The sequence below is a fragment of the Pseudopipra pipra genome, chromosome 7, assembly GCF_036250125.1.
Source record: "Pseudopipra pipra isolate bDixPip1 chromosome 7, bDixPip1.hap1, whole genome shotgun sequence".
Taxonomy (NCBI): Eukaryota; Metazoa; Chordata; class Aves; order Passeriformes; family Pipridae; genus Pseudopipra; species Pseudopipra pipra.
This window is the reverse complement of record NC_087555.1, coordinates 16,242,419-16,260,066: the sequence shown is the minus strand read 5'-3', so window position 1 is coordinate 16,260,066 and position 17,648 is coordinate 16,242,419. Positions and strand designations below refer to the sequence as shown.

General features: G+C 39.7%; 1 protein-coding gene across 1 annotated transcript in view; it reads right to left on the bottom strand.

Annotated features, from left to right (window-relative positions):
- Nucleotides 1-3,077: 3,077 nt before the first annotated feature.
- The window catches only part of TTN (titin), a 244,337-nt gene continuing 229,766 nt past the window's right edge, over nt 3,078-17,648 (bottom strand). Inside the window, exons 309-321 of the mRNA XM_064660725.1 lie at nt 17,292-17,591; nt 16,538-16,840; nt 15,954-16,256; nt 15,251-15,835; nt 14,799-15,104; nt 14,407-14,706; nt 13,672-14,247; nt 13,274-13,579; nt 12,015-12,608; nt 5,956-11,897; nt 5,715-5,868; nt 4,481-4,774; nt 3,078-4,356 (exon numbers count right to left, since the gene is read on the bottom strand). Of these exons, the coding sequence (XP_064516795.1) occupies nt 4,058-4,356; nt 4,481-4,774; nt 5,715-5,868; nt 5,956-11,897; nt 12,015-12,608; nt 13,274-13,579; nt 13,672-14,247; nt 14,407-14,706; nt 14,799-15,104; nt 15,251-15,835; nt 15,954-16,256; nt 16,538-16,840; nt 17,292-17,591 (10,262 nt within the window). The 3' untranslated portion in view covers nt 3,078-4,057. The remainder of the gene's footprint in view (nt 4,357-4,480; nt 4,775-5,714; nt 5,869-5,955; nt 11,898-12,014; nt 12,609-13,273; nt 13,580-13,671; nt 14,248-14,406; nt 14,707-14,798; nt 15,105-15,250; nt 15,836-15,953; nt 16,257-16,537; nt 16,841-17,291; nt 17,592-17,648) is intronic.

The window sequence follows — 17,648 nt, the reverse complement described above, 5'->3', positions numbered from 1 at the left end:
TTCACTGTTTTGGGTTTCTCCAGGTCACCAAAGCCATCATTTCAACTTTCTATATGTATGTGATATGTTCCTGCTAAAGTTAAATCGGCTTTTTAGATATGACTGTGCCAAACATCCTAAAATGTATTTCAGTGAAATCAGTGAAGATGATATGCTGTGATACTTTTTGGCATATGGGGCTAAAAAGTAATTTCTGAAAATGACACTTACCTGGCTGAATCACAATAATTCATGTACAGTAAGACTAAAAATATCTGGATATTCTCACATTTTCATTTCCAAGTTTAAGGAGAGCTTATCAGGAATGCCTAATTATATTGCTAATTATATAGTGGAGAATGAGAGCTGAACCTCAACACAGAATATGTAGTTAGTACTTCTAGTTTTGATCTCATGTGCTTCTGAAGAGATCAATCTGAAATTATTTTTTTTAAAACAGTATTTATCACTTAAAGAGTATAAGCATAGTATCTATTTAGGTGAAAAGTGATAACTTCTGATTATATATCTGAAGTTTCTAACTTCAGATAATTAGAAATGGAATGCTTAGAAATTACCAGCTTATAGTATAAGGAATTAATGGTCAGGCATGCAATGATTTGGAGAGCTGTGAATACTGAGATTACAGTGTTCAGGGGCTTTACTGTAAATTAATGCTTGTGTTTTTTTCAACTTAATAATTCAGCTTCACTTTTCTAAACTTCTTTTTTTCTCAGAGAAAGCAATCTTTGGGATAAGAATATTTCAGAGGTTGCTTCTGCATAAATTTTTTGTACTTCATTAATTTAAAAATTGAAATCTAATGTATCTATTAAGGTTATTTGCACAAATGATAATTTTTGCTCCTTATGCCCCTCTCAGTTTAAGTATTCTAGTGTAGCTGTTGTTCCTGCCAGTATAAATTAGAAACTTTTAAAAGGGGTATAATACCTGAATAAAGGAAATACTCGTGTCTGAAAACTAACTAAACTGTGGTAAAATGAATCTCTCAGTTATTATGGCTATCCACTGTCACAGTTATTCTTCTCAGGCTGCCACATGTAAAGTGTTAGTAGAAAATATGTAGCTCTATAGTAGGATTTATACAGCAACTCACGGAGCTTTGTTAAAATTTTTTCTTTAGGCATCAACACACAGGAAACCTTAACACCAAATGCCTTCATACACATACCAGTGGCAGGATATTCTAACTTTCTAACTATTCCCATAGTGCAATAGATTTAATCTTTAAAGAGAGCAAATACCAGCTTGTAAAGTTAGAAGTCCCAATATTTGACCTGAATATAAGAAGTAAATAGTTAAAATGTTTGTTTCATGCAGAGACTGCTTAACCTATTGTATCGAAAAATGTTATTCTTTAGGGAAGTGTTTTGTGAAATGGAATATTGAAGCTCTAGGCTGTGACTTTAGTGATGTCACTCTGTATTAGCATTCGCTTAGCAGTCTTGTGGAAAAACACTGGCTCAGCTGGTTGGTCTGTAACATTATCTATTAAAGCCGTGTTTCAGCAAAGCCTGTAAGTATTGTAAATCCTATTTTTAGTCATGTAAGTGACTCATCTGCCTAAAGTTAGGTGTGCTTGCTTAAGCACTGTGCAGAGTTGGGCCAAAGAGATACTGACAGAATGAACTTGCTTACACTGCCACTCTTATCAAGTAAGTATATCTAAGACTCAAAAGAGGCCATGTAAGATTGAGCTTTCAGTAGCCTTTGTGGAGAAAAGTCCATGGTTAAATCTGCAGATACTGGCTGTCACTATTTCTTTCTACCGCAGTGACCAACTACCTAGTGCATTTTTAGTGTTAATTTTCTTATGTGCCTGTGTATGCGAGTTGGTTGTTGGTTAAACAAGATTGTACTTATGTATTTTTGTGTCTTGTACTGAGTTTGTTGGTTGAGGTTTTTTTAAATATCTAATGAAATGAGAATTAGAAGCTTTCTTGAGTTTTTTTTTTTTTTCTTATAGTGGTTTAAAGATTAAAATGAACAGCTTTTTCTAATTCATTTTTATTATTCTTTACTTTCCTCCCTAAGAAATAATTACCATGCACTCTTAAACTCTTTCATCTTTATGATTGTTTCTAAATGTTCCTGGTTGCATTACTTGACAAAGTTTGCATTTTGTCCTGACCCTTAGGTCTTCTGAAATCCTTTTTTTTACTTTAGTCCTTCTTTCATTCTTAGCTTTCCTGCGTCATGTGGATACATAGTGCTTGATAATGTGTAGGTTTATAGGAAATTATAAAAAAAGAAGTGGGCTTCTGTAGTGAGTCTTTTTGGAATAGGTTTTTAAACAATCTGCCTGCTTTACTACTTCTGATGAACGTGAGCCTTTTTTTTTTTTTTTACTAGTAATGGTATGCTGGGAGTCATAGTGATGCATAGTGTTTGCTAACTAATGTTCCTGCTACACTTAAGAGAATTTTCAGCCCCTGAAGTGTTGCATTGCTGTGAGTGTGTTTTCTCTCAAGGTTTTTCTACAGACAGACCAGAGTGAATTCTAGAACCAGAGTTACGCCTTGGACCTTGATACTCTTTTTCCCACAGATAACAAAATTTGGACCTGCCTGCATGGTACTTGTGATTCACAACTTGTGCCCCCCCACCCCCCCTGCCCAAATGTAAAGGCAGGCTTTACTCCTAGAGGTATGTCAGCTGACTTGAGGAATGGAAAACTGATGGGACATAAGCCCTTAATAAGCCACGGGAGGTCCAGGCAATTAGGGTCAACTAGTCTGTAGTAGTTGTAGCTGCCAAAAAAGTAGAGGCTGTAGAGGAAAGTGTGGAAATAACAGAGCAATAAGAATAGCACAATGCTTAGATATGTGCTAGAATTTATCCTTTGTCAACGAAGAACCTATGATGAAAATTTTTTTTTAAAGTCTGACTTTTTTTCAAGGCTGACTGGTGCCCAGGATGTTTCTAATAGCTACCTGGTTTAACAGCTAACAACAGTTAGCAACCTGGTTTACATTGGAGAATTGCATTTCTATCCCATCTTTTTTTTCAGCAACTTTTTCTGTAGTGTAGTACAGGAACTGTAAAAACAGCATAATAAATAAAGAAGGAGTCACAGATTTTATGGTGCAGAAAGCATGCTTTATTTCAAATGAACAATTCTATCTCAAGGAGGTTCAACAGCTAACAAGCTCTATTACTACATTAGGAGAACTAAAGCAAATTGAAGTGCAGGGCGGTATTTGATGTTGGAGCAACAGTTTGTTTTCAAACTGTGGTTCATTGCTTAGTTGCCCAGAAGCGACTACAGGGTGTCTAATTCTACCACACAAACTCAATCACTGCACCCTATGAACCTCCGAGATGGGGTACTGCTGCTGCACTTGAGTACCTAAATAGCTTTGTTGATTAAGGGGATGGCCAGGTGATGTTACTTTTTTAAAAGCTATTCAGGCAGTCAATATGTCAGAAACAGTACACATCGGGTGAACAAAGTGCTGGCCGCTTGCACTTTGTCCAAAAATTGTCAGTCAGGTATGGAAATTATGACATAATCAGATCCAATGTAAAACATTAAAGCAATGCTTACAGGAGGGTAATTGCAAACATCACCAATGCCTTACATTTCTGATTCAACATAAATATTTGTGCATGTATGAAATACTATGCACTGTATCATCTCTTAGGTGTAGGTAATCTTCAACAGGGAGACTCTCTACCTGTTGAGGCATTCTTAGACATCAACAATGAGTTGAGGCGCAAAGATTAGTTAAATGTTGAGCAGGATAGTCGTTTGCTAGGAAACTTTCTCCTGCCAACTGTGAGTTCCAAAAGTTACGTTTCAAAATGTCATAAAATAAATGGTACAAAACTTCATAACCGTTAACTTCGGCTATATACAGTATGTACATGTCAGTGAAAAAAGTGTTTTAAATTCTTAGGTCAATAATGACTATAAGTCATAATGTATAGCTCTGGACTTTGTCTCATTCAGGTAGGTAAAAAAATATTTTTCTTTTTATATTTACATATCAGATATTTCAGTCCATATATGAATCACTTGTAAAAAAACAAGTGTAAATAATACATATCGAGCTCTCTAATGTGATCGAATATTAATATTCACAGAGGCAGAATCGGTACCAAATTCATTTCCTAAATTCAGGGTATAAAGTCCACCGTCGTTCTTCTGGACATCCATGATGATCAGGGTGGTTAGATCTTCACTGGTTTCAATGTGGAATCTGCCTTGCTGGTCCTGACTGGTTATTTTTCTCCCCCCGCAGTACCATGTTATTTCAGGAGCAGGGTCACCCGAAAAGGCACAGGATAGTGTGAGAACTTTTCCTTCATCGATGCTGATATCGGATGGGAGAGCTTCAATTTTAGGTGGTACCCCTTCATAAAACAGGAGAAGAAATAGCAAGTTAGTCTGATTCCGCTAAGCCATGCAGCAGCTTCACTCTGAGGACTACTTCAGGATAGCAGAAGCACTAACTCTACCAATAATCATAATGCTCACCTCTCAGACCTGATTTGAGCATTTTACTAGTTGAACTCTCCAGTTGAGCCATACTAGATTTCCCCATAATACTGCTGGAGCTCATCTCTACAAAGGATTCTTTCATGGAGGACATGCTTTTGGCAGACATGCTTTCAAATTTCATTTCAGTCATGCTGCTACTGCTGAAACTGCTGAATGAAGCCTCTTGTTTAGAAGAAGCCATTTGAAAGGACTGAGAAGAAAAACTTTCGTGCATGCTTGCGTCGCCACTGGTCTTCAATACTACCTCTTTTGGAGGTTCTTCAATTAGAGCTGAGGAGCATTGCAAACATAGAAGGAAAAAGCAACAACATCACATTAACGAACAAAGTCATGCAGTTCTGTCTGGTTAATTTTACAGAAATGAAGAGACAGCATACATTGCTTTCAATGGAAAAACTGCAGTGGAATATAAAATTGTTTTCAGTCATTTGATTCAAGATGACAAAGTCACAAACCGTAATTTAGAAAGGAAACAAGTAGGCAATGGAATGTACTGGTATGTATGAGCTTGAAGGAAAAACATAAATACTTAAAAAAACCCAGGTTATCACACAGTGTTTATTAGAACTATTAGACATTAGAATTAGATACTGAGAAATTGTGTTTCAGTTCATGTTTGTAGAAGTTGTGTAACATTTTCAAGTTCTTACAAACATGGAATAATAAAGTCTCTATTTCACTGCATTGTTCTGTACTTATAAAAGGTAACAGAAAAGCTCAATCACTGCAGCTTTGCTTTAAACCCAAACACAGTCATACAAGCAAATCATAGCCACCCCTTGATGCTAGGAGCTGGGATATGGTACAGCCAATAAAATACTGAACCCAGTTCAGTTAAGTTGCCATAAAAAATTTTAATTGCAGAATTACTTTGTTTTATTGGAACAGATTCTGCTAGTAAATGAAGAAAGAGTAATTACCAGCACCAAGGTTTTAACATACTCATTCTAGAATGAATGCTCAAATACTCATAGCTTTCTCTTAACATGCATCTGTTGATGTTATAGAGCACCTGTGTGCTCCTCTGTGGGTGTTAAAAAGATTTGTAATGCTGTTTTAGTTCTGTATATATAAAATACAACAGAAAAATGAACTTGTTAAAATATCTAAGTCAACATTACCAGTAACTTTTATCATAAGTCGTTTTAGTAGACACATCACAGAAAAAGTTGTGATTATTCTGAACACAAGACCTGGAGAACAAACTTACGGAGTACAGTTAAAGATGCTGTAGCAGAGCACTGCCCATGGTAATTTTTTGCCTTGACTGTGTATTTTCCAGTGTCACTCACTGCTGCATTTCGAATCTCAAGAGAATATATATTTTTAGAGCGAGTTACTCTGATATGTGATGAAACTGCAATCTGAGGAGGGGAAAAAAACGGTTTAATTAATATCAGTTTTATGAATAATTCTATTTTTTCAAGTAAATATATTAAATGATTACTTACAGGTTGATTATTCTTTAACCACTCAATTTCAGGAGAAGGATCTCCAGAAACTTCACAGGTGAACAACACGTCTTGTCCTTCATTGACATTTTGCGACTTAGGCTGCATGATGAATGCTGGTTCGTTGGAGCGCTCTTTAGAGAAGGTCAGAACATACTGGCATTTAATAATGCCTTCGTCAGTTTTACCCTCACAGGTGAGTATACCTTCTTCTTTACTACTGGCCTTTTTGATAGTTAGCGTGTGATCACTTCCAGAAACACCATATCTGTAATCCTCTGAATTTCTCAGCTCCATTCCATTCAGCACCCATTTTACTTCAGAGGCACCAGGAATGTTGGCCTTCAACGTCACTTTCTGCCCTTCAGATACTGTCATTTTAGTTGAAGAAGCTTTAATTTCTGCTTTCACTTGTTTGACATCTTCAGTAACAACTGACTTTTGAATGACTTCTTGAACTGCAGATTTCTCTTCAGTTGCAACTGCTTTTTTCTTTTGAGTAGAAACTGTAAGCAACTCATCTTCTTTCTGAACTGATTTATGAGATTCAGATACACTTCTTACCTGGGAATGGATATTTTTAAATACTTGGCCGGTAAACTGGAAGTTAGTTTTTGAAACACCTGCTTCCCCAATAATTTCACAGGTGTATTCTCCTTTATCAGATTCCACAAGCTCATGGATTTTGAGCTCATAAGTGCCATCTGCTGAATAATGAAACTTGAAATGATGGTCTTCTTTCAGTTTTTTACCATCCTTGTACCAAGCCACTTCTCTGACACTTAAAACATTGCTTTCAACTGCACAGGATAACTTTACCTTATCTCCAAGAGCTTCTGCTTTCAGATGCTGTTTTATCTTTGGTGGAGCAGCAGCTGGTAATTGTACTTTCTCTGCTGGTACTGTTTTGTCTCCAGGTGGTGACTTAGCTTTTGGGGGACTGCTGATGGGTTCAGGAGATTTCACTCGTTTAGGAGACTTAACTGGCTCTGGAGACTTTACATGAGGCTCGGGAGATTTGATCCTTGGAGGTGATGTAATTGTTTTTTCAGGAATTTTTGTTCTTTGGATGGTCAAAGTAAAATGCGCTTCCTGTCTTCCTTCAGAGTTTTCCACTACAACAGTGTAACTTCCTTCATCTGACATCTGGACCGAAGAAATTTCAAAGGTAGACTTGTACTGTGTTCGTGTTACTTGGAAGCGCCTCGAAGAAACAATGGGTTGACCTGCACGGAACCATGTTATTGTTGGTGCTGGTTCACCATCAACATCACAGGAAAATCTCGCAGTCTCCCCTTCAGAAACTGTGATTGATCGTGGCTTTGTAAGGATTGTTGCTGGGAGAGTGCTTTTAAATGCCTTGTGTACAGTCCTTTCTTCCAATGATTTTTCTTCAGCTGCAGTGACTTTTTCTTCAGAAGCAGCGTAGTGTTCATAGGATAAAAGTGATTCTCTTGTTGCTGACATTTCTGATTTGACCTCTCTTACTGAGGAACTAGCTTCTGTAGCAGATGCTTTCTTAAATGAAGAGATAGCATATGCCTCTGTTTTTGTCAAGTCAGGTAAAATTGACCTTGGTACTTCTTCATCTCTCCTCTGGGAAGAGTATGTAGTGTAATCTCCTCCAGTAACATCTAGCGTTGCATAATCAGAACATTCCCCTTTGTAGTTTGTGCATACAGCCCGGTATGTTCCACTGTCATCAATGTGGCAGTCGAGAATCTCCAGAGTTAATACACCACTGGTATTAGTAAAGTGTATCTTACTGCTCTCCTGGAGCTCAATGCCATTATGATACCACTTCACTTCAGCAGTTGGTTTTGATTGGACATTTAGAATGAACCTGGTATTATGGCCACATGGTACCCGGTGTGAACGCATTCTCAGGGTAATGCGAGGGGCATGGTCAAGGGTGAAAGGCTGCTGAGTCAGAACTTCATATTTCCTTTCCATAGTTTTTTGAGTTTTCAAAGCAGATTTCATGGACTCATATCTAGAAAATATATCAAATCTTGCCATCCTCTCAAACCGCGAGAGAGATCTTTCACTAGAAACTGGGCTAGGTGAGCGTGGTCGAGTTCTCTCTGGTGTTGGGGATCTTCTCTCACTTTCTTCAGGAGGCCGTGAGCGAGGTCGAATTAATTCAGATACAGGACGCATCAACTCAATGTAAGTTGGAGAAAGGGATCTTCTCCTCCTTAATAGTCTAGAGGGAGGTGAAAATTCCCTGTGAACATGTTGCACCATTTCTATTTCTTCTTCTTCTTCTGATGCGATCTCAGTTATTTCTCTTTCCCTCCTTCTCCTGAGTCTACTCTTTTCTTCTTCTGCCATATATTTGAGCTCACTCTTGTATTCAGAGAGTCGTTGGGCAGCGCCAACAGGACGGAGCAATTCTTCATCCTCCCTCTCATCCATTATTCTTTGCTTCTGTTTAGGTGGTCTGTAGGCAGCCCTGTCATGGCGTTGACGAAGTTCTGCATAGCTCGCACTGGTCTCAGCTTTAGTTGGGATGTGATAGCTTGAATACCTCAGCTCTCTTTTTCTTTCTTCCTCTGAACTGACCTGTGCTGCTGCAGTAGAATACCGAAGGGCAGACAGTTCAAAGCGGGGGGGGCTTCTACTTGGTGGGGAAGCAGAAAAGCCTAACTCCAGCTCTTCTTCAAGGCGCAGTCTTTCCTCTTCAGTTCTCTTCATGGCTAAGTAGTCATCTATAGGCATAAGCAATTCCTCATCAGACAAGTCGCCAAGTGATCGCCGCCTTGGCCTATAGTAATATTCATACTCTGGAGATGGGGTACGCCGACGTGCTGGTCTCACAATTTCAAGATCATCTTGTGTTAGCTTTGGTATGCGCCATTTAGGCTTGTACTGGTCAGAAATGCGTGGTAGTGGCATCACGTAAAATTGTTCCCACCTGGAAAGACGTATGCGTTTCTGGCGTTTCTGAACAGTCCTCTCAAGTTTTCCTGGCATTTCATACTGGTCTCGCAGCCTCTTGTACCACTTCATGTCTGACAGAGGCACATAGTGTTTAATATTCTGATCTTCCTCAAGAGCAGCATGTTTGCGAGGCTCTGGGACCTCGTATGGCATACGAAGTCTTCTTTCCTCCTTCTTTTCCTCTTTCTTAATTTCATATTCACCTTTGACAGTCTTTGAGCTAACGGCTGGTTTATATAAAATAGCAGCTTCTCTGAGAGCCTCTTGTGCAGTTTGTGTCAGTGGAACAGCTTCAACCCCAGCAAGGATTTCTGCCATTCGTAAGGTCTTGTCGATTTGCCTTTGTACATGCTTCTCCCGCTCTTCTTCAGTCTTGTACTCACGCTTGACATATTTCAAGCGTTCAACTTTTAGATAAGCCTGACAGCTTGTAGATCCAGCACTGTTAGTAGCAGTAACTCTGTAATAGCCACTGTCTTCTGGTAAAGTATCTCTGATATGCAAAGCATAATAATCTAAACCTTCATGAATTATATCAAAGTTGGGACCAAAGGATAGAGGTTGACCATCTTTCTCCCATTTCAGCGTTGGTTTTGGTACACCAGATACCCTGATCTCAAAACTGACACTTTGGCCTTCTTGACATTCAGCATTTGCCAGCAGTCTTTTAAACATTGGCCTGAGTGTGGCATCTGCTGGAGGCGGGTGTGGAATCACAGTCAGCTTAGCTTTGCAGCTGTCTTCACCAAATCTATTGCGTGCCACTATACTGTATTCAGCATCATCCTCTTCAGTGACGTTATTGATGACTAGTTGATAAAGACCCTTGTCTGATTCAAAAGTATACTTCTTATCATCATCACCAGGTTTGATTTTCTGGCCTGATTTGAACCATGTTAGGCGAGGTTCTGGGTGAACTGTTATAGTGACTCCAAACCTGACATTTTCTCCGACATACGCAGTGCGGTTATACAAAGGCAGAGTGAATTCTGGTGGATGCTCTAGCAGTCTCATAGTATCAACCCGTCGTTTCACTTTTCTAACAGTTCTGCATCTGTAGTGCTCAGAAATTTCCCTCACACCTTTAACAAAAAGTTCTGCATAAGAGCTGTCTTCACCATAGTCATTTACTACCTTGCATCTGTAGGTACCATCATCTGATTTAGAAACATCTTTGACATACATGGTTGCCACACCTTCTTCATATTTGATTTCATATTTCTCATTGCTTTCTAATTGTCTCATACCAAAGTACCATGTGACTTGTGTGGATTCATCATAGTTTTCAATCGTACATACATATTTGGCATGCCCTCCTTCTTCTGCAACATTATGCTTTATCTGCCCAGCAATGGGCCCAATGTCTATTGGTGCAACTTTGACTTTAGCAACCGTTATGCCTTTCTGGGATCTAATCGCGCCTCCACAGGAAATGCGGGCTACTGACACAACTGTGTTCCACTCCTTCTTTACTAGAGTTTGGTAGTAACGCCTGTGCCTCAGGGTCTTGATGGCTTTAGTGCTGGTCTTTTCTGTCTGCTGTTTTAGCCACACATGATTAAGAGCTTCAGCAGCTGTCATCCGAGATTTTCTTTCTTTTACTAGTAGACGATCAATGAAGTCCATAGCCTCGACGCTTATGTCTTTGAATGCTTCATCATCGAAGCTGTATTCAGCATTTAGAATATTTTCAATAACTTGTTGGTTTGTTTCAGCAATGAAAGGATTAAGGCCACTGAGAAGTATGTATGTTAGAGCACCAACTGACCACATGTCAGTAGCTGCGCTGACCAAGTCATGGTGATGTACTTCAGGTGCGTAATATTCAGGGGCAGTGAACTGGAGTCTAAAGCTATCTCCAGGCCTCAATTGTCTGGCTTGACCAAATTCAACAATTTTAACTACAGAGCTTCTTCTTGTGAAGTAAATAATATTGTCTGGTTTAATATCAAAATGTCCAATGTTATGGCGATGTAAAAATTCCAGTGCATCACAGACCTGGCGCACATAACTTACTATTTCTCTTTCATTCAGTTCAAATGAAGGTGTGCTGATTCTTTCGAAGATGTCAACTCCAGAAATGAATTCAAATATCATGACCAATTCTTCTAGGCTCTCAAATGATTCATGAAGATACAGGATATTTTGGTGCCTAGCAATGTTCAGAATGGAAATTTCTTTCTTTACCAAAACTTGGTCAGCGCCCTTTACTTTGACAAACTTTGCCAGGTAAGTCTTTTTTGAAACTGCCTCAACACAGCGGTGTGCAATGCCAAATTGCCCACGTCCAAGCTCTTCTGCGATCATATATTTGTCATAGAGTTCCTTTGTAGAATAGTGAGCTGCTTTAGCTGCTGTGACTTCTCTTGTCTCATCAACTTCTTCATCATAGTTCATTATTCTAGTCTTATCTTCCTTTGTTACAACTGGATCGGTGGGTTCAGAAGGCTGACTTTGGCCAAACTTGTTTTCTGCAATTACACGGAACTGGTAGGTGGTCTTACCAAATAGGTTCACCACTGTGTATCGTGTATCACGAGCTTGTGCAACACGAATCCATCGCTCTGCTGTTGTAGCACGTTTCTCAACAATGTAGTTTATGATCCTGCTTCCACCATCTGTAGCTGGTTCATTCCAGGTTAAGTTGACTGAATCCCTTGAAATGTCAGTTACTTTTAGACCTCTTGGTGGATCAGGCACATCAGCCACATCTAATTCAACTGTTTTTTGATCAATTCCAAATCTGTTTTTGGCACAAACAATGTAAAACCCTGCGTCTTTTCTGTCAACACCATTTGGGAAAACAAGAGATGTGAATGATCGTGTGACAATGACTTGGTAGTGTCCATTAGTATCAATGAGATCTTGTCCCTTCTGCCATGTGATCACGGGGGTAGGCTTGCCACTGAATGGAATCTTGATGCTCACCACTTCCCCTCGGAGAGCATGAACAGCTCCCATGCCTTCCAGGTTTTTGGGCAAGTGGATCTTTGCAGGAACTGGAATAGAAAGAGGAAGAAAAAACAACACATGACCAAAAGCACATGAGAAGAGCACCTATAGTCTAAATATTCAAAGCTTTAAAAGAATTTGTCTTATTAAGACTCTTCATTCACCTTCAACATCCAAAGAGGCAGTGCCAGACACAGATCCTCCTTGGTTGGTAGCTCTAACTTGATATACTGTGGCATCATCATCTGTTACATTTGCAATGATCAGCTGGTAATATCCACCCTTGAATTCCTGTATCTTGATCTTTTCCCCATCTGGCATGATTTCTTTGCCCTGTCTGTACCACTTGACAATTGGCTTAGGATGACCGGTGACTTTGCAGACAAACGTGGCGTTAGCTTGAAATTTCACATTCAGATTCCTTAGTTCTTCCTTGAAATGTGGAGCTTTAATGGGTACATCAGATTTTGGAATGACTGGTTGGGATACCTCACTCCACTCACTTTCACCACCAAGGTTTTCACATTTTACACGGAACTCATATTCAAGACCTTCAATAAGATCTTTCACAGAGTAGACTGTTTCACGGATTTCATCTGTTGTTACAGAAATCCACTTGTTTTGTTTTTTCTCACGCTTCTCAAGATAATAAGTTCTAATCTTTGCACCACCATCACTTGCAGGTGGCTTCCATGAGACAACACAGGAATCCTTTGTGACAGCACTTGCTACTGGCTGGCCAGGTTGTCCTGGTTTTTCTGTAAAGAATAAAAAAATTCAAAAATTTAAGTGAGCTTGCCTTACTAATTAGAGGGTGTGCTGGTTTTGGCTGGGGTAGAGTTAACTTTCTTCCCAGTGACTGGTATGGGGCTATATTTTGGATTTGTGCTGAACATAGGGTTGATAATATAGAGGCGTTTTTGTTATTGCTGAGCAGGGCTTACACAGAGCCAAGGCCTTTTCTGCTTTCTGTACTGCCACGCTGGCAAGGAAGTTGGGGGTGCATGGGAGGCTGGGAGGACACACAGCTGGGACAGGTGACACCAACTGACCACAGGGATATTCCATACCATATGACATGCTCAGTATATAAAGTGGGGGGAAGAAGGAGGAAGGGCATGAGGTTTGGAGTGATGGCTTTGTCTTCCCAAGTAACGGGTATGTGTGATGGGGCCCTGCTATCTCGGAGATGGCTGAACACCTGCCTGCCCATGGGGAGCAGTGAGATGATGTCTTGTTTTGCTTTGCTTTGTGTGCGCAGCTTTTGCTTTCCCTATTCAACTGTCTTCATCTCAACCCACGAGTTCTCTAGCTTTTTACCCTTCCAGTTCTCTCCCTGATCCTGCTGGTGGGGGAGTGAGCAAGCATCTGTGTGGGGCTTGGCTGCTGGCTTACAGAAATTGATACTTTGGCCTCCACTTACCAAATGGAGGCTTTATGAAAACCACTGATGAGACCTCCAGTGCTTCACTAATGCCATATGTATTCTGAGCAGAAACACGGAAATAATAGCCTGCATTTTCAGTTAGGTTAACAATTCTACAGGTTGTGCCTGAAATGCTTGAAGATACAAGTTGCCATTCTGTTCCTTCCTTGGCTTCACGTTTCTCTATGATGTAATTGGTTATCATAGCACCTCCATCATCCTCTGGTGGTTTCCAGCTTATCACCACAGAATTCTTCAGTATAGACTCTATAACAATTGGCCCTGCTGGTTTATCTGGTTTATCTGTACAAGAAAAAGCACAACATTTTTAGTTCTTTTTCCAATCAATATTTGAGAAAATATTCCACAAAAATACTGAAAATAAAATGAATTACCTTGTATTTCCACATTAAGTACAGTGTCAACCGTTCCAAATGTGTTACTGAGTTGTACTTTGTACTTCCCAGCATGAGTCTTGTGCTGGACATTCTTAATAGCAAGATGAGTATAATGTTCTGTGTTCTCAATAGTAACTGTTTCTGATCCTCTCAAAGGTTTGTTGCCATGGAACCAGGTTATTGCTGGTACTGGTCGGCCAATATACACAACGTGAAGGCGGAGGGTGCCACCTGCCCCTGCATAGTATTTCTCTTTCAATGGGAAGCCAGGATGGAACTGAGGAGGAGCCTGCAATAATAGTTTGCCACTAGTTTCAATTTCTCCGACATCATTGGTAGCCATACAAGTGTAGAGACCTTCATCCTCCTGTTCCTCTGTCATTACTGTCAGTGTATGATTGCGTCCATCAGATGACATTTTGTATTTTCGGCTTTGCACCAGTTCTTTGCCAAAGCGGTACCATTTAATATCAGGCAAAGGTCTCCCAACAATCTGGCATGTAAGCTGAGCCGCCTCACCCAGTTTAGTTGTAACGTCCTGCATTTCTTTTCTGATGGCAGGTGCTTCTCCAGCTATGACAAAGACAATTATGAAAATAATGATGATTATTATGAAACATGTTGGCAAATAACATGTAAAACAAATAGGCAGCATGTTAAGTGCAGCGCCATGGTTTATGACAGCAAATCACAACAATATCACAGGAAATGTGACAATATGTTTTTGCTTACATGTTAATTTAGTTTTCACTGCCATAGCAGTCCTGCGCGGTCTGCTGAGGCCAGTCTGATTTTCTGCGAAAACACGGAACTCATATTCTGTAGCCTCTAGTAAACCTCCTACTGTAAACTGCCTGTCCTTGATGCGTTCCTTATTGCATTTTTTCCAGGTGCTTTCTCCAGACTGGCGATATTCAACCCAGTAGCCAAGGATCTCTTTCCCACCATCACTTTCGGGTCGTTCCCATTCTAATGTAATGCTGTCCTTAGATATAGAAGTGATCTCAATTTCTCCAGGTTGGCTTGGTTTGTCTGAAAATTAAAAGAGATACGGAAAATAAATTCCTCTCTAAATGCCACAAAGTTGCCCTTCACAAGATCTGTTAATGCAGACATTTTCTTACCAAATGGATCCTTGCATACAACTGGTTCAGAAGCAGGACTTGCTTCACTTTCACCAATGTCATTTTGAGCAATGATACGGAATTGATATTCAGCATCTGGAACAAGTCCTGTGACTGTGTACATTGTAGTGGTAATCTGTGTCTTATTATGCCGGACCCATTTTTCTGTAGATGTCTCTTTACGTTCAATGTAGTAGCCAGTTACACGAGAACCACCATCATCTTTAGGTCTGGACCAGGACAAGTTGACAGAACTCTTTGTAACATCAAGCACTTCAGGTGGGTTGTTTGGAGGCTCTGGAGGATCTATGAATAATAATAGCAAAAATAATAGAAATAATAGTGACATAGCATTAAAACTTTTGTATATATTATTGCACTTATAGATCATAATGTAGTAACTAATTTTCTATTTTTTTTATTTTTTTTTTTAAATCTAAGAGGGAACTTACTTAGAGGTGTCTTTGGTACTGCTGGTTCTTCAGACTTGAGAGATTTGCTAATACCGAAATGGTTTTCAGCAGAAACACGGAAGTGATATTCCACATTTTCTTTGAGCCCTTTCACCACCAGTGATGTCCCTTTCACTCTGGAGTCAACAGTGTACCAGGCAGTCTTCGGTACTTCTCTTCTCTCAACAATGTAACCTAGGATATCTGCACCACCGTCATCTGTAGGAGGTCTCCAGCTTACTCTGACAGAACGAGCTTGTATATCATCATACTCCAGTGGCCCTTCTGGTGGATTCGGAATGCCAATCACTCTGACTTTAATATACACAGCTTTTTTGCCACACTTGTTTTCAAGTGACAAATCATAGGTTCCTGAATCTTCTCTTTCTGCATCTTTGATCACAAGTTCTGTGTGAGTCTCAGAAGTTGCAATCATGGCCCTCTTGCTGATGTCTTGTCCTTCTTTTGTCCATTTGCATACTGGGATGGGCTTACCCTTAATGGGTATTGTAAGCCTGATTACTCCACCTTGTCTCACCATGAGACCTTCTTGGTATTTTTCATCAAGTTCATAGTCAGGATATTCTGTAAACAAAATTAAGATGTCATGTTATGTCTGTTTTACAGATGATAGCATACTTGTCTTAGGCAAATATTTTTTTAGGACAACTTTCAACAGAAGCTAAGGCTTGAAATATCTTACCAAGCATTTCTGTTATTTTGACTGTTCCTGGCACTTCAGCAGGTTCTCCTGGCCCACCAGCATTACAGGCTAGCACACGGAATCTGTACTCTGCACCCTGGGGAAGATGTGTCAAGGTGTATTCGCGAATCTTGGTTGGCGTAGTGTTGCATTTGGTCCATTCAAATTGATCAACCTTCTGCATCTCAATTAAGTAGCCAGTAACTTTAGAACCACCTTCATCTTCTGGTGGACTCCAGGCCAGGGAGACAGATGTTCTTGTAGTATCAGTGACTCTTGGATTCTGAGGTTTACCTGGAGGAGCTGGAAGGGAAGATCAGATAGGGTGTAATTTTTTAAACGAATATTTAAAAGATTAAGCAAATGCTAACTTGCAACATATGATCTGTAATAAGTCTATAGTCTATTTATGTAGGAAAACTTTGAATGAACGATTTTCCCTAATATTTTCTCTGTTTTCTCCAGTCAGAATCTCATTTATTAATACATCCAGATAAATTTCTGAATGAGAAAAAAAGAGTAAATTTTACTACTGTCATTCCTTTTTGCCATAATGTGCTTAATGTATGTAGGAAAGTACTTACCAATCGGATCTCTGGCAACAGCAGACTTGGAAGGACGGCTGGGTTTCCCAGTGCCTCTGGCATTGATTGCTGTGACTCGGTGTTCATATTCCAGTCCTTCGACCAACCCAGTGGAACGGTAACGAGTCATAGTAACTGGGACTTTATTTACACGGATCCATCTATCTGCTCTAACTTCTTTGCGTTCCACAATATAACCAGTGATCTGTGAGTCACCATCATCTTCTGGAGGATACCAAGTTAATGTCATGCCATCTCGAGAGATATCAAACACTTCTGGAGTGCCAGGAGGACCAGGAATACCTGTAAAACAGGACACAGAATTAGTGAAGAAATCAAATTATTCTAGGCATTAGTAATGTGCAATGTATTGTGAATGACAATATAATATCAATGTCCTGTCAAACTCTTTTTATCAGCAGATATCTAAGTACTTTACAAATTAGGTCAGCGAAATACTCTTGGCTTTGTAATGGGGTAAAGCAATTTTTCAAGACTATTAGTAGACCTGAGCAGAAAATCGAAGTTTACGATTCACATTGTGTGCAGTTCATCTGCAATACCTACATAGATTTATGGATGGCATTTTTCCCCAGAAATGAAACAAGATTATTGTGCATCATAATGTACCATTTTACTTGGCAAAAGGAAGTAGTAACATTCAGAAAAATCTAATCTATGCATGGGACATAAGCCCATTTAAATATATATTTATATTTTTAAAGGTAGAGAATAAACAAAATTTCTGACTTACGGATTCTGCTCTTGCATTCTATAATTTCAGACTGTAGGTAAGATCCGATTCCAAAGCGGTTTGTAGCAGCCACACGGAACACATATTCTGCACCTTCAACAAGTCTGGTGAACTTAAATGTTGTCCTGGTTACTGACTCTGAAACTGGCAGCCATCCAGGACGGTGAGCATCACGCTGTTCTACCACATATCCACTAAGGGCAGCTCCACCATCCAGCTCAGGTGGGTCCCAGGAGATGGTTACATAATTTGAATCAACTTCGTCAATTCGGATAGGTCCAACAGGTGGTCCAGGTTTGTCTAGGAAATAAAAAAGAAAATTAAAAAACAAGTGGAAAAAAGGAATCATATTGCTCA